The 21,900-nt window shown below is 40.9% G+C and overlaps 1 protein-coding gene across 5 annotated transcripts in view; it reads right to left on the bottom strand.

Annotated features, from left to right (window-relative positions):
• Nucleotides 1-21,900, bottom strand: part of LRP1B (LDL receptor related protein 1B) — a 1,636,337-nt gene that overhangs the window by 527,498 nt on the left and 1,086,939 nt on the right. For all 5 annotated transcript variants that reach the window (XM_077273024.1, XM_077273022.1, XM_077273019.1 and 2 more), the window contains exons 30-31: nt 15,262-15,436; nt 9,210-9,304 (exon numbers count right to left, since the gene is read on the bottom strand). In XM_077273024.1, the coding sequence (XP_077129139.1) occupies nt 9,210-9,304; nt 15,262-15,436 (270 nt within the window). The remainder of the gene's footprint in view (nt 1-9,209; nt 9,305-15,261; nt 15,437-21,900) is intronic.

Below are 21,900 nucleotides of genomic sequence, written 5' to 3'. Positions count from 1 at the left end.
ATACCAAGGTGGCCATTGCGTATATGAATATTTATGTAAGAAATAATTACCATAACATTAGTCCAGGATAACGATGCAATTTGCAATTAAGCCAAACATATTTACGTCCTATTTCCTAGAATTTGCATATTACCTCTAGTAATATCTTAAAAATACCCATTAAAAATAATGATGGGAAAAATAGGCCTCCAGCGACTCATGATCTACAAGAAAACTGGGACAAAATGACGCCGGAAAATGTGTGGGGATACATAGTAATCGATAGATAAAAAAGGCGCCATTTACTCCTGTATCCTGGAGAAGCCACTGATTCTGAGAACACTTAATGGCAAAATATTTATTCCTCCTATTAAAATCAGCAACTATCTAAAGAGTTCTAATTAATTGTCCGTCATATTGATTAATGAGAAAATGCCCCGATGCATCAAGTCCATGTTTACTGCTAGACGATCTCCATTTCCATCTTTCCTTATTAGACGGGGATAGTTTTTGAATTATTTAACTCTTCGTTTTACACTAAGCAGCATTAAAGCATGCATAACTCCTGTAATTAAAGTATCCCAAGATATATTACAAACAGCCCGGGCATATTTAATTGGCAAATAATGCACATTTATTATGAGATGGAGCTTATTAGAGTTTTTCATCACTGTCTAGGTTTTGCTCCAAGGCTGATATTAAAACATGTGCGCACAGTCTAGGTCCCGTCTCCCCCCTGTACATACACACAGACGTTTGCCCAGATATACACACTTGGCAAGCTCCTCATTGCTTCTAAGTGCACAAATCTCAGGATATTTCAGCACACACAGCTCATTAGCCAAAATCAGTTTCCAGGTCAATTGTGTTACCACCGTAATTTTGACTGTTCATTAAAGTCTCTTGTAGGGATTTGATTAATTTCAGATACAAAAAAATGGTGCCGTATGCAAACAAGACTAGGATGTTCTTGAAGTAATGCGAGGAATTACATCATTGGTAAAAAATCTTCACGACTGTTCAAAACGTTGGGTGAAAGTAGCAATTTTTTAATCCAGTACTTGCAAATGGACGATCTTTGCTTCTTTACGATGCAGCAATTTTTTTCTTTGCTACCTTTAAAATATGTGATGACTTACTCTTTATGGGACAAGTTGTGTTTTTTAATGGTTCTATTTGATTTAACCTTTTGAACAGAAAAATGAAGAAAAAAAATGTGTGGAATTAAATGGGGAAAAAAGCAAGCTGAAAGCTGTTTTGGGTTAAATTTTTATGGGTTCCTGTCACCAGGATTTTCCCATATAAAGTACAGCCACCGACATTAGGGGCTTTTTTACAGCATACTGTAATGCTGCGAAAAAGTCCCCATTGAGTCTACAAATTCAACCAAATAGTTTTCATTATGCTCACAGACGGTGCAGTCTGATCCGATGGGCGTCTCTGGTCTTGATCCAGCGCCTCCTCTCTCCTTATGATTGCTGTCATCCTTCAATGCTTCGTATGGATGTTGCGTCCTATGTCATCCATACATTAGCCTCCACACATCGTCCTCCAGTGCACTGCTGCGCAGGCGCACTACTCTCTATCCTGCCAAGTACAATAGCGCACATGCTCTAGGAAAGGCCAAAGAGCATTAATGAACCAAAAGTAAAGCCAGTGCATGCGTACTACAGTACTGTGCTTTACCCTCAGCAGTGTACAGAGAAGTCCTCCTGTGCAGAAACGCGATGGTGGACGCTGTGTGGATGACGAAGGATGTGTAATACATATGAAGCAGGGATGGAGGATGGCGATCGCAAGAAGAGAGGAGGCACCGGATCAAGACCAGAGACACCCATTGGACCAGACTGCACTGCACCATCTGTAAGTATATTAAATGCTATTTTTTTAGATCTGCAGACTGGATTGGGGACTTTTTTCCCAGCTTTCCAGTATCCCTAATGGTGATGATGATGGACTTAATTTACATAGAAAAAACCTTGTGACAGGCTCCCTTTAAAGGGAACCTAACAGCTGATACATGTTGACCAAACACAGGCAGGGTCCATGATGTTTAGGCCACTAGTGCAGAAAGCATGTTCATGATAGCTTGTTCCCTCTATGCTCCTCTTGAGTACAGTTCTCTATATTTGTGTATAGGGATAGACCTGTCACTCAAGAAGATTGGGGAGGTGAAAACCAGCGAGGGACCAGACTCTTTCCACTATTCACTCGGGACTTGATCCCTGGTTATGTTTTAATTGTATGTAACGCCACAGCATTTTAGACAAATCCATACCTGGCTAAATTGAAGGCAGTCTGATATATGTTGCCTGTGGTTTGTGGTTTGTGCAGCACTTATCTGTCATGTTCCTTTTAACTTTATTCTACTTTTTTACCACATTTTTATGTTTTTTTTCCATATTTTGCTCCTTTTAAAACAAACTAAAAAGCTACAAAAAATACAAATTTGGGTTGTGTCACTCTATTCAGTGATCCATAACTTTTTTATTTTTTTGTCAAAACTCGTATGTGAAGACTTGCCTGAAGCAGTTTGAGTTATAAGTTCCTATCGATACCATTTTGGAGTACATTAGACTTTTTGATAGTTTTGCATTACACTTTTTTTTGCACAGGCTAAAAACAGCAATTCTGGTATTTTTGTTTATTTCTGATATTCACTGTGTAGGTCAAATAACTTTTTAACAGTCTGGACACAGTGATAGCCAATATACAGTACAGACCAAAAGTTTGGACACACCTTCTCATTTAAAGATTTTTCTGTATTTTGACTATGAAAATTGTAAATTCACACTGAAGGCATCAAAACTATGAATTAAGGCTGGTTTCACACTTGCGTTTTGATTCCCAGCGTTTTAGAGCTAAAAATGCTTTTTTTAGCATGCGTTTTGACGCGTTTTCGGCAACGCATGCGTTTTTTGACGCGTGCGTTCAGTTGCAGAAATGCAACCTGTAGTAATTTCTAGCGGCGTTTTTTTGCCACAAAAAAACGCATGCGTTTATTCGCGGCAAAAAAATGCATTGCTGTCTATGTAAACGCATGCGTTTTTCAATCACATGCATTTGCTTGCGTTAAAAACGCATGCGTTTTTATAGAAAAACACAAGAAAGCACAAGAAAAAACAAGAAAACCCTAACCCTAAACACAAGAAAAAACAAGAAAACCCTAACCCTACCCCTAACCCTAACCCTGACAAGCCACCCCCCACCATCAAGGTGATAAAGGGATACAAACCCTAACCCTAACCCTACCCCTAACCCTAACCCTACCCCTAACCCTAACCCTATATGACAGTCAATACTCTACGAGTTTATATTTTAAGTACTCTATACTATAGCAATACCGTATATCTTGGGGTGTCCACATTGAACAAAGCTTTGTATTAGAAGAATGTCCTGGTCACCAGGTCAACATAATAGCCAATTCCTATGGATCCCTAGGATCCCTAGGGTTAGGGGTAGGGTAAGGGTTAGGGTTAGGGTTAGGATCCCTTTATCACCTTGATGGTGTGGGGTGGCTTGTCAGGGTTAGGGTTAGGGGTAGGGTTAGGGTTTGGATCCCTTTATCACTTAGATGGTGGGGGGTGGCTTGTCAGGGTTAGGGTTAGGGGTAGGGTTAGGGTTTGGATCCCTTTATCACCTAGATGGTGGGGGGTGGCTTGTCAGGGTTAGGGTTAGGGGTAGGGGTAGGGTTTGGGTTAGGATTTGGATACCTTTATCACCTTGAAGGTAGGGGGTGGCTTGTCAGGGTTAGGGTTAGGGTTATGGGTAGGGTTAGGGTTAGGATCCCTTTATCACCTTGATGGTGGGGGGTGGCTTATCAGTGACCTAGTGACCAGGACATTCTAATAAAAAGCTACCCCTAACCCTAACCCTAGGGATCCTAACCCTAACCCTATCCATAACCCTAACCCTAACCTAACCCTAGCTATTTCTATTTATAGTGGGTTTTCTAGTTGATTTTGATGATTGTCAGCTGTCACACACTTCTCAGCATGCGTTTAAAAAATGCAAACACATGGAAAAACGCATGTAAACATGACAAAACGCTGTGTTTTTTTCTGCATGCAAAAACACATGCGTCTAAAAAACGCGGCGTTTTGCCGCGTTTACATGCGTTTTTTCACCACATGCGTTTTTTTTTTAAACGCTGCAGATCAAAACGCAAGTGTGAAACCAGCCAAACACATGTAGAAATATATACTTAACAAAAAAATGTGAAACAACTGAAAATATGTCTTATATTCTGGGTTCTTCAAAGTAGCCACCTTTTGCTTTGATGACTGCTTTGCACACTCTTGACATTCTCTTGATGAGCTTCAAGAGGAAGTCACCAGGAATGGTTTTCACTTCACAGTTAAAAGCAGCTCAGATTAGAGACCAGGTCAATGCCACACAGAATTCTAGCAGCAGACACATCTCTACAACAACTGATAAGAGGAGACTTTGTGCAGCAGGCCTTTATGGTAAAATAGCTGCTAGGAAACCACTGCTAAGGACAGGCAACAAGCAGAAGAGACTTGTTTGGGTAAAGAACACAAGGAATGGACATTAGACCAGTGGAAATTTGTGCTTTGGTCTGATGAGTCCAAATTTGAGATCTTTGCTTCCAACCACCGTGTCTTTGTGCGACGCAGAAAAGGTGAACGGATGGACTCTACATGCCTTGTTCCCACCGTGAAGCATGGAGGATGGGGATTTATTCAAAATTGAAGGCAAACTGAACCAGCATGGCTACCACAGCATCTTGCAGTGGCATGCTATTCCATCCGCTTTGTGTTTAGTTGGACCATCATTTATTTTTCAACAGGACAATGACCCCAAACACACCTCCAGGCTGTGTAATGGCTATTTGACCAAGAAGGAGAGTGATGGGGTGCTACGCCAGATGACCTGGCCTCCACAGTCACCAGACCTGAACTCAATCGAGATGGTTTGGTGGTGAGCTGGACCGCAGAGTGAAGGCAAAAGGGCAAACAAGTGCTAAACATCTCTGGGAACTCCTTCAAGATTGTTGGAAGACCATTCCCGGTGACTACCTCTTAAAGCTCATCAAGAGAATGCCAAGAGTGTGCAAAGCAGTCATCAAAGCAAAAGGTGGCTACTTTGAAGAACCTAGAATATAAGATATATTTTCAGTTGTTTCACACTTTTTTGTTAAGCATATAATTTCACATGTGTTATTTCATAGTTTTGATGCCTTCAGTGTGAATTTACAATTTTTATAGTCATGAAAATACAGAAAAATCTTTAAATGAGAAGGTGTGTCAAAACTTTTGGTCTGTCCTGTATATTATTTTTAACCAAAAGAGAAAAGAGAAGTGATTCCAGAAAAAGGAAATCAGAATTTGCCTAAACTTTTCCAACAAATTTTGGATTTATTAATATCTGATTTTTTTTTTTTTTTTTGGGGGGGGGGGAATTGTTTTGGGTGAATCCAGGAAAAGTGTGTCCATCAGTAGCTGGGAAGAGGTTAAAAAAATCTTATACTCTTCTTTACTCGTTACTTCCCAATCCTGTCCCACTAACTCTGACCTTTTGATCCACTTTTCTGTCTTCTATTTCTATATTCTTTCTTCTATCTTCTATAGATAATTCTGTTCCACTTCATCAGGTGGGGAAAGACACAAATTAATGACATACAACCCCACGTGACCACATGCGGAGGAGTGCACGTGCATTGCTTCCCGCATGATGGAGAGGGCATTGTGAATGGAAGAAGGTGGGTGCAAGAAGAAAAGAAGACAGAAAAGTTGATCAGCGAACCGGTGGTGGTGGGACAGTTACAGAGAGGTCTAAGGAGAAGGATAAGATTTTTGTACTCCTTCTCAGTTGATCCAATTTGCATTTAATTTATGCACTATGAATCGGATTTCCTTTGTGCCTAAATCAAACTTTGGAAAAATTGCTCAAACGTACAAGTAGAGTCAACTTTTTCTTTTTTTTCCTACTTTTTAATTTACCTTTATCTCCTACTAGGAAATCTGAACAGGCACTTTTTCAGGTAGCTAGTACAATAATTCTATAGAAGAACATCACAGAGATACAAACATGGGACAAGATGCAGACATACCGGAGTTATAATCTAGAGTCGTGAAATTTGTGCTCAAAAAGGCGAAAATGAAAGGAAATTGCAGTAATTTTATATATTTTTCATCATTTTCTTCTAAAAAAAACCTGAAGAAATTGCTAAAATACTTGACAATACTACTAAAAAAAAGATAACTGCACCTTGTTCAATCTCGATCACATTGAAACATAATGTAAGGATTAAAATGGATGGGTTTATTTTCATGTTAACGGCCAGGACTGGAGAGCCCGCCGGCTATTGTAAAGCACATAATATATGACAGATCCATTGATGATCTACAATACCCAGTGCCACCCTGGCACTAACACTCAGTTGATTTGTCCCATGTTTATGATATACTGTAAGCCTGTTTTGTCCTTACATCAAAATATCATAAAACATGTGACGCAGATATATCATTATTTATTAGGGGACAGCTAAATACAAATCATAAAGTCTGCTTCTTGCTGGGGAAGATGGGAGAGAGCGATCATAAATCACCATTTATAGAGCCTTAACCATCTCACTGCAAAAACGTAGAGGAAAATGAGCATGTGGGTCATAGAGATTACAACATTGTAAGACCATCGCATACATAATATCTGCTTTATGCCAGATACCGGTTATATGGTTTTCAGTTAATTATTGTAAATCTGAGCTTAATTATTTGTTTTATTGTGTTTGTTCTGTTTTGCATGATAAACTACATTTATACATGTTTTCTCCAATGCCCTTACATCTCATGAAAAGTTGGAAAGTATACATGGGCTGTCATGTGTATGTTCCCACAATTGTGTAATGTCTTCTGGTGCCTGCTGCTTTCATCCACTGGTAAGATTATCAGGTATTGAGATTGCAGAGTTAAGGAGAAAAAATGTATGCCTTTCTATATTTGCATGTAAAAGGTTGGCCAAAAGGCACCTGCGGCTGTTAACTAGTTAAATAATGCTGTCAATCTCTGACTGCAGCATTTATCTCACACTTACCGGAAGCGCAATGCTATTCCCGCCCATCGGTGACCCCGTTAAATGATCATGGGTCACCGATGGGTCGGCATGACAACCAGAGGTCTGCAGCAGACCTCTATGGTTCACATTGCCTGATTGCTATGAGCACCGCCCCATGGTCAGCTGATTTAATCAGCCATCAAGTGCTTCTAACTGCCGCTGGTGGATCCAAGATATAACTGCAACTGTTAACCAGTTGATTCCCGTTGTCAATCACTGACATACCTGTCATCACGGTTCTTCTGCGAATGCCGGCATGTGGCCAGTGCTCAAAGAAGATCATGATTTATGCTGTACTAGAAATAGGCCCAATGCTATTGAATCAGGAGTGCAGTGAAATGAACATCCCCCTGGGCACAGATAATGAGTGGCGCGGGATTCAAATCCCCCGCCCCGCCAACTGAGCCAATGAATGATGCTGCACGGGATTTGAATCCCTGCCAAAGCAGTGTTGCCAGGGGATTTGAATCCTGCATGGCACCGCTCATTAGCTCAACTGGTGGGGTGGGGGATTTGAATCCCCACCAAGCCTCAGCCGGAGGGCAGCTCAGCCAATGAGCAGAGCCGCGTGGCTTTGGCGGGGGATTTGAATCCTGCGCTGCTCATTGGCTGAGGCCAGGGGTGCTTAGCCAATGAGTAGTGCTGCGCGGCTTGGCGGGGGATTCAAATCCCGCACAGCAACGCTCATTGGCTCAGCTGATGGGGGATTTGAATCCCGCACCACTCATTGGCTGAGCGCCAGGGGCACTCAACCAATGAGCGGTGCCATGCATCTTGTCGGGGGATATGAATCCCAGCCGCCATATTGGAATACCCATAACTTGGGTGTTCCAATATGGTGGTCGGCGTAGTTCTGATGCGAGCAGCCGGGCGATGAGCGGCTGATCTCCCGACAGAATAGCGGTGCCGTTTTTGTCACTTGTGGAGGCGCAGTTCGTGGTCTTCCGGCCATGGTGGATTGTGGGATAGTGTATCAATTGCTGGAAGCTGTGACAGAGAAAATTGGCAATTATTTATTAGATAGCAGAGTTGAAGTCTTGCTATATGTAGCACAGACAATCAGACGATCAAAGCTGCATGTCTCCCAAGGGAACTACCAAACAATAAAAAGTAAAAAAAAAGGTATTACCCTATTAAAAGTAAAACATAAAACATATATTCGGTATTGTTGCATTCAGAAATGTCCGATCTATTAAAATATATGGTAAATTAATCCAATCGGTAAACGCCGTAATAAGAAAAAAAATCAAAACTGCAGAATTACTTTTTTTGGTCGCCGCAACATTGCAATAAAATGCAATAAGAGGCATTCAAGACATCGTATCTAACCTAACATAGCATCAGTAAAAACATGAGATCAAGTTGCAAAAAATAAGCCCAGCTCCAGATCCTAAAAACGGAAAGGTTACAGGTCTCGAAAAAGAGCGACGAACACACACAGTTTTTTTCATACAAATTTCAGAATTTTTTTTCACTGCATAAATAAAAAAAAAGAACCATGTTTGGTATCTGTGTACTCGTACTGTCCTGGAGAATCATATTGCCAGGTAATTTTTAGCAAGTAGTGAACATGGTAAATAAAAAAATAAAAAAACAATTGAGGAATTGCACTTTTTTTTTGCAATTTCACCGCACTTGGAAGTTCTTTCCCTTTTTCTTGTACACTGTATGGTAAAATCAATGGTGTAAAAAAAAGGACGTGTTCCTCAAAAATCAAGCCTTGATATGGCCATATAGATGGAAAATAAAAAAGTTAGGGCTCTTGGAAGAAGGGGAGAAAAAAACAAAATGAAAAATCACCCCAGGTGAAGTGGTTAAGGACTCCAATAAGTTTTCACAATGAAAACACACTCCTCCAAGCTGTATCTGTACATTGTTAAAAAATTAAGAAGGAATTCGACAGGAGTGAAGTGCAGTCTCCACACATAAACTATCGATACACAGAAAGATACTCGTCAAGACTGGAGGCTTCTTGTCACAGTCGCTGATGTTCATTGCATTCTCACTTTCCATTAACCAAAGTATGTACAGTCCGAATTTCACAATTGTCGACCAAGTGTTTTAGAAGTTACATTAAATTTTCTGGTAAAGTAGCAGGTGCATAATATATTGATAATAATAATAATAATAATTAATTGAGACAATGTTTTTACCAATAGGTTCTCTTTGATTCTGGAAAAGGATCTTGCTGTTACTTCCATCCATATTTGCCATATTTATGCTGTTTCCATCCATCCAGAATATCTTCCTTTATAACAAAAAAAGAATTATATCTGTTAGATTACACAAATATACAAATTCGAAATGTCAAAGTGTCTATTAGGCAAGAACGGTCTTATACTAGGCCTATTTTTTTTATCAAAGTTAGCAAAATATAAATTAATTATATCCATGCGTAGTAGAAAAAAAGGCGGAGATGGCAGGGAAAGGCGAGGGTGCAGCAGTTTGCGCGAAACAGCCGTCGTCCACCTTCACGATCCTGCACCCTCGCCTTTCCCTGACATCTCCGCCTAATGTCCTCAAGCCAAATATGAGCAAATAAAATACTTTGATTGCAACACTACTTGGTAAGTGCCACTTCTTTCTTCTTTTTTCTACTACGTATGGAAATATTTATGGTCACATGATGTTGAGCACCACGTTGCAGTAGTGCAAATACTACCACCAATGAAGGAGTACACAAACTGTATCTTCGATACAATCGGTCAAATGAACTGGTGCTGTTCTGGCTCTCTTTCTCTCTTGTGAAAAAATATTTTAAATATATGTCTTACATGAACGTAAGTTCACCAATCATCAAAACAGTCCACCAATCATATGGAGTGCCTATAGCTACACCTCTGCCAGAAGTAATTAAGGTAATATGGAAGTCCAAAACTGCCTCCACTGATCAGCACTGCACACGACACTGCACATACGCTGACTTGCCATTGATTGGATTGGTCTTGATCGCATGTCAGTCAACAAGGAGTCATGTTGTGGACTTCAGCAATAAATAAGGCCAGGACATCAGGACTCAACATGTGAAAACTAATGTAAAGATGTGTCCTGCTTTCCTTTTCCTCTTGGGGAAAAAATGTTTTGCAATATTCTTTCTGGAGATGTGTATGATACACGTGTCTCTATTTTTCCATCTAATGGTTGTGGCAGGGTTTGACTGTCGGTAGCGTTACTATCATGTGTCACGATAGTCTACTGAATTTACATTGTGAGGAACCCCTGAGACATTTCTTTGAAAGGTAGGGGTGGAAACCTCTGTATACCAATATATATTTGCCCAAATGGATCCACACATTTTCTTTTTCAGCTTAGATTTCCTCGAGAGATCTCAATGGACATGTTAAAATTAAAAACAAATGTTCAAATAGTTGAGAAGTTGTGTAGAATATAAAAAAAGAAGAATGCAATCATGGAAATCTCTTACTGCCATCTTTTTCACACCATAATATAGATAAATTATCAGAAGCTGAATATTGCAAATTTTTCCATTTGAAAAAAAAGCACAACTCACTTAGAAATTATCTACCACCCTGTAGCATCTCTTCTGCTTTTCCAAATTGTGCAAATGTCTTTGAAGTGATAAGGCAAAATGCTGGAATTTTGGGAGAGGAATGTTGTCACATTCTTGTCTGACGCCAGATGCTTGCTGCTCAAGAGTCTTGGGTTGTCTTTGCTGGATTTTTCAATTCTCAAAGAGCCAAATGTTTTTTTTATTGGTGAAAGGTCTGGGCTGCAGGTGGCCAGTTCTTCACCCAACTATACTTCTTCGAAGCCATGCTGTTGTATTTGCTGCAGTATGTGGCTTACTGTTACCTCACTCAAATATACTTCTCTCAAATTGTTTTCTGGAGTACATGTTCTGAAACCTCTATATAATGTTCGGCATTGATGGCAACTTTAAATATGTGTAACCTGCCCCGTCATAGGCAATAATGCAACCCCATACCATCCGAGATGCTTCTGAATTTTTCGCTGATAACAAGCTGGATGATCCCTCTCCTCTTGAGTCCGCAAAACACCATATTTGTGGTTCCATAAAAAATTCTCATTTATATTCATCTGGTGATAGAACAGTTTAAATTTTTTTTGCCTCAGTCCATTTTCAATGATGTTCGGCCCAGAGAAGATGGCCGCATTTCTCAGTTGTGTTGTTATATGGTTTCTTGGTTTCTACCTTGGATAATAGAGCTTTAACTTGCCTTTGTGGATCTCATGGCGAACTGTGTTTGCCCACAATGATTTCTGGAAGTATTCTTGAGTCCATTCAGTGATCTGCATGACCAAATTATGATGCAATGCCGCTAGAGGTTCCAAAGACCACAAACATCTAATACTGACCATCGACTTGTCCCTTTTGCACATGGATTTCTCCAGATTCTGTGAATCTTGTGATCATATTTTATACTGTAGATATTCAAAGTCTTTGAAATTTTACATTGAGGAATATTTTCCTGAAATTGTTCCTCAATTTTTAGATACAGTTGTTCACAGATTGATGACATTTGACCATCTTTACATTTGAGAGACTCTGCATCTCTAACATGCTCTATTCGTGTGACTTAGACAAAAATTGACCCTCCAGCTGTTTTTCAATAGTAACACATTTTCAGCCTTTTGTTACCTCTGTGCTAACGTTTTTTGAGATGTGCTGCTGTCATCAATTCCTAACTTAGTTAATTTTTTTAAACTGAAATGGAAAAATGCCCAATGTTCAATTTCTGATCTGTGTTCTATATTCTGTTGGGAATAAACTATGGCTACAAGATTTCCAAATCATTGTATTCTTGTTTTCTTAACATTTTACCAACATTTTTGGAATTGGAGTTGTAGATCTTGGTACAATTTAACAGCATTTAGCCTTAATGTCTTATGAATAAAGCATTATTTTAAATTTTTTTCCCTCGACAAATGACTGTCCTTAAAATTAGAAACAAAAAAGACTAAAAGAAAGGATTTATTTTTTTTAAAAAAAATGCACTTTAAAATGTTGCATTAAACCCATTTGCTTCTAAAGTAAGTATTTTATATTAGTGAATCATGGGAAGTATCAATGAATCTGTGATACATTCCCGTACAATTGCAAAATTCCATGTGCTTTAAAACATTTGTTAAACATCAGTTATGAAACTAAAATATTATTAAGGTTACATTTTGACAAATGTCAAACAATCATTGTAGAATAAGAGGAAAGCGAAAAGTAAAAATGTGCATTCGTACAATGTATGGGGAAAAAACTAGTAGTGGAATTGTTAAAGTATCCATTAGAGCTGAAAATGGGATTAACAATGAGGATGTTAAAGCCGTAATAATATAAATTAAGTTGAAGTTTATGTTAGAAGAGTGGAAAATATCTTGGTGGCCAAATATTTTCATTTTTATTCAGAAAATCACAAAGATCCCTGTTATTAGTGGATGGTTTCTAGGTAGTTATTAGAGATGGGGCCAATGCAAAGAACAGGAGCCAAGTACAAAGCATAGATTTCAATGTGGGAACAGCAATCATGAAATGTTATTGGCACAGGGACATATTCAACATTGAAAAATAAAAAGACGCTTTCATAAAAATTCTACAAAACATTTGCATCTTAGCATGTGAGAACCATCACAAATAATGATCTATTCAGAAACCGACACTAGGATAGAGATCTCATCGAGAGTCAAGTACAAGTTTGACACACGTTATAATAAGTTAGGAATAGAAGAAGAAAAATAGACAGTTATTCTTCAAATATCCATCATTATAGGGGAAAAAACATCAAACAAGCCCTCGGTAATTAAATAATGTGCCAGATTTCTCATTCGGAACAAGGATATAGCTCATTAATGGTGACTCAATGACAGATCATCAAAGTTGTTAAAATGCTCGAAAAAATGTCTTGAAATACATTTTGGTGATGCACCTTCTCTTTGAAGTCTAATTTTTTATTCTAATAATTAATTTTTGCACCTTTAGTCTAGCTGTCTGGGAGTAAAACTTATATCAATAGAAGTTTTTTGGATTTGGGAGAAGGAGGGTATTTTTAGTTCAACAGGATGAAGGAAATTCTCTCTGTCTTTGGGCATACTGATTGACATAACTCCAGTTGCGTTTCATCGCTTCTGCATGTATCTGTCATCTATATGCGTCATAGTAGTGGGTGCAAACAGATGTTATTTTAGCATCTATAGAAGAATCCAGCGGAGAGACATTTACGTTATAAACATAGGATTGCTCAAAATTTTCCATAACTGTCAGGGATTAAACAAATATAGAGAACCATGCATGGTCAACTGTTCTAAACAACTGTCTACTACCACTCTTTGTGGCCATCGTGGGTGTGAGTCTACAGCCAAATAGGTATGATAATAAGGCTATTCTCCAGATATATTGGAGACCCTCAAGTAAAACACCTACATATTGAATTAAAGGGGTTCTCCAGCTTTAAAAAAGTGGTCTGAAAACCTCAAAATCAGATTTTACTCACACTCACCCAGTCCAGTGCCTGCTCTTTGACGCTGCTTATATGTTAGTGTTTTGGCGAAAGGAAGGAGAAGGGGTGGTAGATCCTGAGGGCTTCCGCTGCTGAAAGTAATTTAAGGCAATGAGGATATTAAAAAAATATGTTAATTCTTGAAACGCACTTCAGTGTAGAATTTAATCTATTTTCTTCTCGATTCTTGAAGAAAGAGTAAATTCTACTTCGAAATGCGCTGAAAGAATAAACAGGGTTTTTTTTAATTCTCATTGCCTGGAATTATGTTTGGTACTGGCAGCAGCCAGGACCCACCGCCCATCTCCTTCCCTTCACTGCACATGTCCTCCACCCATTGGGTTTAAGTTCAGCATCTGGAGCCGCAGTCCTACTCTTAAATCTAGTCCACTTTTCCATGAGATTGTGACAAATATATCTACAAGGGTGAGCAACCAAGTCTCCAGTTTATCCTCACCTACAAATAGAGGTATCACATAGGGAGTGCATCTTTAATTATTTTCTCTCTGTTTTAGCTGCAACATTGATGTCACATTGACAGCACCCATCACTGCTGCAGCCAATCACAGTGCTTAATGGCTCATAATGTCAACACTGGCTATAAACAAACAGACACGAGTATAGAGCTGCTGCTCAAAGCAGGGACGATGCATACTATTTGATTTTGCTACTTTGTAAGAACTTCAGAATTTGGGACCGACGTTTAAAAGTTGAACACGTCTTTAATGGCACATACATATCAGACATAATGATAGAACAAACCTAGAACTACCTAACTTTGAGTAGGTTCCTCTCTTGCCACCAGGACAACTTGGACCCATTGATGCTTGGACTCCTCAAGACATGTGAAGGTATCTTGTGTTATTTGGCCCAAAGACATTAAGAGCATATCCTTTAATTCCTGTAAATTGTTCATTGCTGGCTCCATGTAATGGACATGTTTAACAAGAGAAGCTTTTATATCTGTTTTTCGCTCTAAATATTAGGGTGTTTAAATGGGAGAACCCAGATGTGTCCGCCCTTAACCATATCTTGTATTTGGCAAAGACCTCAATAAATGTAAAACATTATCACAACACACTAGCAAAACCCTTCACAGGTTGCAATCGCCATCACATTCACTGGGGACCAGACTGGACCAGACAAAATTGATTTTGTGATACTCTGTAAGGAGAAGTTTATATTATTTGATTCCTTTCAATTTGAGAAAAACAATTAGAAAAACCCTGATCCTGTTACCACATTATTAGTCCCTGCCAATGGAGCAGAGCAAGGTGAGCCTCCTACTACCAGTGGCTTCTTCAGCGCCTATTTTGAATATTAAACTCTGTGACATCATGGGTGTGTTGCACCCCAAACAAGAAGATTTTGCAGGACCTACTTATTAGAAGAAGCTGTGGGAATTACGCAGGTAGTAGGAGGGTTGCAGAATTTTAGTAGTGACCACTGGCTACCAATCTGGCCACTGAACCAGTGTCCTGATAATGATTTTGCTCATTTAGCAGAATCACATAATATACACATCTCCTGACAGAGTATCACAAAATCTTTTTTTTATAAGCTGATCATCTCAAATCTCTAATATGCTAAACCAAGAGTAAAGACAAGGATGGACATCCCTGTACCCTGTTAATGACAACTCCTTTATTGTTATTCAGATGTATTTATTGTGCTTGGCAAAACATTATTTACAGCAATATCTCTTTAAAGAAGAGTTAAGCTATTAATACTTTACCCCTTGATTGGATGAACTGCTAAACTCTGAGCTTTATCAATTCCATGTATGACTGATGTTTTCAATGAACCGTCCAATCTGGCCACGTTAATTTGAGTTTCATCAAATTCTGAACTAATCCAGTACAAGTTACGAGACACCCAGTCCACGGCCAGTCCTCTGATACTGTGGAGATCTGTAAGACAGGCATGAACATAAAGAGGGAATTATAACCCTGGCTAAGTGATGATGTTCCTGAGCAGCTTACATAAAATTCAATTATCACTTTATTGTAACCAAAAGAATCTACAAGACGCTAATCTTATCCCCTATTGGCTCTTTGGAAGGACATCAATAATCATTAATGTCTTACTGCCGAGGAAGCTGAAATCCTCCAGCAATAATTATCATTAACTTACACTTACGGTCAATAATAATTCACTGGAATACATGTAGAGAAAAATAAAGCTTTGTCCTACAGACTCCGGCCATGCAAATGAAGGCAGCCAATTTGAGCACTTTGGGTATTGCTTAGAAATTGTCCTGTCAAAATTTCATGTTCGCACAGCGGATGTCTAACTACCGCATGGGGATGGAGACATGAGTCGTCTTTAATAGCCGAGTTTGGAATATCCATAGTAAAGACACAAGAAACATTACCGGAGGCCGTTTCTGAGTGAATGTTGAACATGGTATATTTTATAATTATGAATATCGTTATCCAATGTCATACATTGGTGTCATGATCTCAATGGCAAGAGAACATAGCATAAGCATATATAGGAACTAGCTCTTGGAAGATGGGAACTGAGCTGACCATGAACTAAACCTAACGCACAACTAGCAGTGGCCGGGTAGCATGCCTACGTTGATTCTAGATGCCCAGCCCAGCCGGAGGACTAAATAAAGCTAGCAGAGGAAAATATTAGTCCTAGCTCACCTCTAGAGAAATACCCCGAAAGGAGACAGAGGCCCCCCACATGTATTGGCGGTGAGTTGAGATGAAATAACAAACGTAGTATGAAAATAGGTTTAGCAAATTTGAGGTCCACTTACTACATAGCAGAAGACAGAAAGGACACTTTCATGGTCAGCTGAAAACCCTATCAAAAACACCATCCAGAAATTACTTTAAAACTCTGGCATTAACTCATAACACCAGAGTGGCAATTCCCGTTCACAAGAGCTTTCCAGACACAGTAACGAAACTACAGCTGTGAACTGGAACAAAATGCAAAAACAAACATGGACAAGAGTCCAACTTATCTAGTAGTTGTCTAGGAGCAGGAACAAGCACAGAGAGGCTTCTGATAACATTGATGACCGGCAAGCAACTAACAGAGCAGCAAGGTTATATAGCGACTCCCACATCTTGATGGGAACAGGTGAACAGAGAAGATGAAGACACCAGTTCAATTCCACCAGTAGCCACCGGGGGAGCCCAGAATCCAAATTCACAACAGTACCCCCCCCTCAAGGAGGGGGCACCGAACCCTCACCAGAACCACCAGGGCGATCAGGATGGGCCCTATGAAAGGCACGAACCAGATCGGAGGCATGAACATCAGATGCATTCACCCAAGAATTATCCTCCTGGCCGTATCCCTTCCACTTGACCAGATACTGGAGTCTCCGTCTGGAAACACGAGAGTCCAAGATTTTCTCCACAACGTACTCCAACTCACCCTCAACCAACACCGGAGCAGGAGGCTCAACGGAAGGCACAACCGGTACCTCATACCTGCGCAATAATGACCGATGAAAAACGTTATGAATAGAAAAGGATGCAGGGAGGTCCAAACGGAAGGAAACAGGGTTAAGAATCTCCAATATCTTATACGGGCCGATAAACCGAGGCTTAAACTTAGGAGAAGAGACCCTCATAGGGACAAAACGAGAAGACAACCACACCAAATCCCCAACAGAAAGCCGAGGACCAACACGACGGTGGCGGTTGGCAAAAAGCTGAGTCTTCTCCTGGGACAACCTCAAATTGTCCACCACCTGCCCCCAGATCTGATGCAATCTCTCCACCACAGCATCCACTCCAGGACAATCCGAAGATTCCACCTGACCAGAGGAAAATCGAGGATGAAACCCCGAATTACAGAAAAACGGGGACACCAAAGTGGCAGAGCTGGCCCGATTATTGAGAGCGAACTCCGCCAATGGCAAAAAAGCAACCCAATCATCCTGGTCAGCAGACACAAAACACCTCAGATATGTCTCCAGGGTCTGATTAATCCGCTCGGTCTGGCCATTCGTCTGAGGATGGAAAGCGGACGAAAAAGATAAATCTATGCCCATCCTAGCACAGAATGCCCGCCAAAATCTAGACACGAATTGGGTCCCTCTGTCAGAAACGATATTCTCAGGAATACCATGCAAACGAACAACATTTTGAAAAAACAGAGGAACCAACTCGGAAGAAGAAGGTAACTTGGGCAGAGGAACCAAATGGACCATCTTAGAAAAACGGTCACACACCACCCAGATGACAGACATCTTCTGAGAAACAGGCAGATCTGAAATAAAATCCATCGAGATGTGCGTCCAAGGCCTCTTAGGAATAGGCAAGGGCAACAATAATCCACTAGCCCGAGAACAACAAGGGTTGGCCCGAGCACAAACGTCACAAGACTGCACAAAGCCTCGCACATCTCGTGACAGGGAAGGCCACCAGAAGGACCTTGCCACCAAATCCCTGGTACCAAAAATGCCAGGATGACCTGCCAACGCAGAAGAATGAACCTCAGAGATGACTCTACTGGTCCAATCATCAGGAACAAACAGTTTATCAGGTGGGCAACGATCAGGTCTCTCCGCCTGAAACTCCTGCAAGGCCCGCCGCAGGTCTGGAGAAACGGCTGACAATACCACTCCATCCTTAAGGATACCTGTGGGCTCAGAGTTACCAGGCGAGTCAGGCTCAAAACTCCTAGAAAGGGCATCCGCCTTAACATTCTTAGAACCCGGTAGGTATGACACCACAAAATTAAACCGAGAGAAAAATAATGACCAGCGCGCCTGTCTAGGATTCAGGCGCCTGGCGGTCTCAAGATAAATCAAATTTTTGTGGTCAGTCAATACCACCACCTGATGTCTGGCCCCCTCAAGCCAATGGCGCCACTCCTCAAAAGCCCACTTCATGGCCAAAAGCTCCCGATTCCCAACATCATAATTCCGCTCAGCGGGCGAAAATTTACGGGAAAAGAAGGCACAAGGCCTCATCACGGAGCAGTCAGAACTTTTCTGCGACAACACTGCCCCAGCTCCGATCTCAGAAGCGTCGACCTCAACCTGAAAAGGTAGAGCAACATCAGGCTGACGCAACACAGGGGCAGAGGAAAAACGGCGCTTAAGCTCCCGAAAGGCCTCCACAGCATCAGGGGACCAATCAGCAACATCAGCACCCTTCTTAGTCAAATCGGTCAATGGCTTAGCAATATCCGAAAAACCAGCAATAAATCGACGATAAAAGTTAGCAAAGCCCAAAAATTTCTGAAGACTCTTAAGAGAAGAGGGCTGCGTCCAATCACAAATAGCTTGAACCTTGACAGGATCCATTTCAATGGAAGAGGGGGAAAAAATATATCCCAAAAAGGAAATCCTCTGTACCCCAAAAACACACTTAGAACCCTTCACACACAAAGAATTAGACCGCAAAACCTGAAAAACCCTCCTGACTTGCTGGACATGAGAGTCCCAGTCATCCGAAAAAATCAGAATATCATCCAGATACACAATCATAAATTTATCCAAATAATCGCGAAAAATATCATGCATAAAGGACTGGAAAACTGACGGAGCATTAGACAGACCAAAAGGCATCACTAAATACTCAAAGTGGCCCTCGGGCGTATTAAATGCGGTTTTCCACTCATCCCCCTGCCTGATTCGCACCAAATTATACGCCCCACGAAGGTCAATCTTAGAGAACCACTTGGCCCCCTTTATGCGAGCAAACAAATCAGTCAACAACGGCAATGGGTATTGATATTTAACAGTGATTTTATTCAAAAGCCGATAATCAATACATGGTCTCAAAGAGCCGTCTTTTTTTTGACACAAAGAAAAAACCGGCTCCTAAGGGAGATGACGATGGACGAATATGTCCCTTTTCCAAGGACTCCTTTATATATTCTCGCATAGCAGCATGTTCAGGCACAGACAGATTAAATAAACGACCCTTTGGGTATTTACTACCCGGGATTAAATCTATGGCACAATCGCACTCTCGGTGCGGAGGTAACGAACCAAGCTTGGATTCTTCAAAGACGTCACGATAGTCAGACAGGAACTCAGGAATTTCAGAGGGAATGGATGATGAAATGGAAACCACAGGTACATCCCCATGAGCCCCCTTACATCCCCAGCTCAACACAGACATAGCTCTCCAGTCGAGGACTGGGTTGTGAGATTGCAGCCAAGGCAATCCTAGCACCAAATCATCATGTAGATTATACAGCACCAGAAAGCGAATAATCTCCTGGTGATCCAGATTAATACGCATAGTTACTTGTGTCCAGTATTGTGGTTTATTATTAGCCAATGGGGTGGAGTCAATCCCCTTCAGAGGAATAGGAGTCTCCAAAGGCTCTAAATCATACCCACAGCGTTTGGCAAAGGACCAATCCATAAGACTCAAAGCGGCGCCAGAGTCGACATAGGCGTCCGTGGTAATAGATGACAAAGAGCAAATCAGGGTCACAGATAGAATAAATTTAGACGGTAAGGTGCAAATGGAAACAGATTTACCAAGCTTTTTAGTGCGCTTAGAGCATGCTGATATAACATGAGTAGAATCACCACAATAGAAACACAACCCATTTTTCCGTCTAAAATTCTGCCGCTCGCTTCGGGACAGAATTCTATCACACTGCATACTCTCTGGCGACTTCTCAGTGGACACCGCCAGATGGTGCACTGGTTTGCGCTCCCGCAAACGCCTATCGATCTGAATAGCCATTGTCATGGACTCATTCAGACCCGCAGGCACAGGGAACCCCACCATAACATCCTTAATGGCATCAGAGAGACCCTCTCTGAAAGTCGCCGCCAGGGCGCACTCATTCCACTGAGTAAGCACAGACCATTTACGGAATCTTTGGCAGTAAATTTCCGCTTCATCTTGCCCCTGAGATAGGGACATCAAAGTTTTTTCTGCCTGAAGCTCCAAATGAGGTTCGTCATAAAGCAACCCCAAGGCCAGAAAAAACGCATCCACATTGAGCAACGCAGGATCCCCTGGTGTCAATGAAAAAGCCCAGTCTTGAGGGTCGCCCCGGAGCAAGGAAATCACAATCCTGACCTGCTGTGCAGGGTCTCCGGCAGAGCGAGATTTCAGAGACAAAAATAATTTGCAATTATTTCGAAAATTCTGAAACCCGGATCTATTCCCCGAGAAAAATTCCGGCAAAGGAATTCTCGGCTCAGATACAGGTGCATGACAAACAAAATCTTGCAAATTTTGTACCTTCGTGGCGAGATTATTCAAACCTGCAGTTATACTCTGAAGATCCATTACAAACAGGTGGACACAGAGCCATTCAAGGGTTAAGAGGAGGTAAGAAGCAGCTAGACAGCAATTAAGGGCTAGGCAGCAAAACTCTGAGGGGAAAAAAAAAAAAAATTTCCCTTCAACACTTCTTTTTCTCCTGCTTCAGCCCAAACAATTAACACTTTGCTGGCCGGTCAAACTGTCATGATCTCAATGGCAAGAGAACATAGCATAAGCATATATAGGAACTAGCTCTTGGAAGATGGGAACTGAGCTGACCATGAACTAAACCTAACGCACAACTAGCAGTGGCCGGGTAGCATGCCTACGTTGATTCTAGATGCCCAGCCCAGCCGGAGGACTAAATAAAGCTAGCAGAGGAAAATATTAGTCCTAGCTCACCTCTAGAGAAATACCCCGAAAGGAGACAGAGGCCCCCCACATGTATTGGCGGTGAGTTGAGATGAAATAACAAACGTAGTATGAAAATAGGTTTAGCAAATTTGAGGTCCACTTACTACATAGCAGAAGACAGAAAGGACACTTTCATGGTCAGCTGAAAACCCTATCAAAAACACCATCCAGAAATTACTTTAAAACTCTGGCATTAACTCATAACACCAGAGTGGCAATTCCCGTTCACAAGAGCTTTCCAGACACAGTAACGAAACTACAGCTGTGAACTGGAACAAAATGCAAAAACAAACATGGACAAGAGTCCAACTTATCTAGTAGTTGTCTAGGAGCAGGAACAAGCACAGAGAGGCTTCTGATAACATTGATGACCGGCAAGCAACTAACAGAGCAGCAAGGTTATATAGCGACTCCCACATCTTGATGGGAACAGGTGAACAGAGAAGATGAAGACACCAGTTCAATTCCACCAGTAGCCACCGGGGGAGCCCAGAATCCAAATTCACAACACATTGGAATACAATCGTAATGGTGAAAACTCTGCTAGAAAACACAGGGGATATTACAGGCTAAATTAGATAACATGTTACATTTGTACTTTTTTATGTTTATTTATCCATCTCACTCTCTTATATTTCGTATAATTCCGTAGGGTTTTACAGACATCATCATATCGTGCATGTTAAGTGATGTCGAACGTCTCTTATCAAAATCACATCAATTCTTCTAATTTTGAATGAAGCTAA

This window comes from Ranitomeya variabilis, chromosome 7 (genome assembly GCF_051348905.1).
Source record: "Ranitomeya variabilis isolate aRanVar5 chromosome 7, aRanVar5.hap1, whole genome shotgun sequence".
Taxonomy (NCBI): Eukaryota; Metazoa; Chordata; class Amphibia; order Anura; family Dendrobatidae; genus Ranitomeya; species Ranitomeya variabilis.
This window is presented reverse-complemented; position numbering and strand designations above follow the sequence as displayed.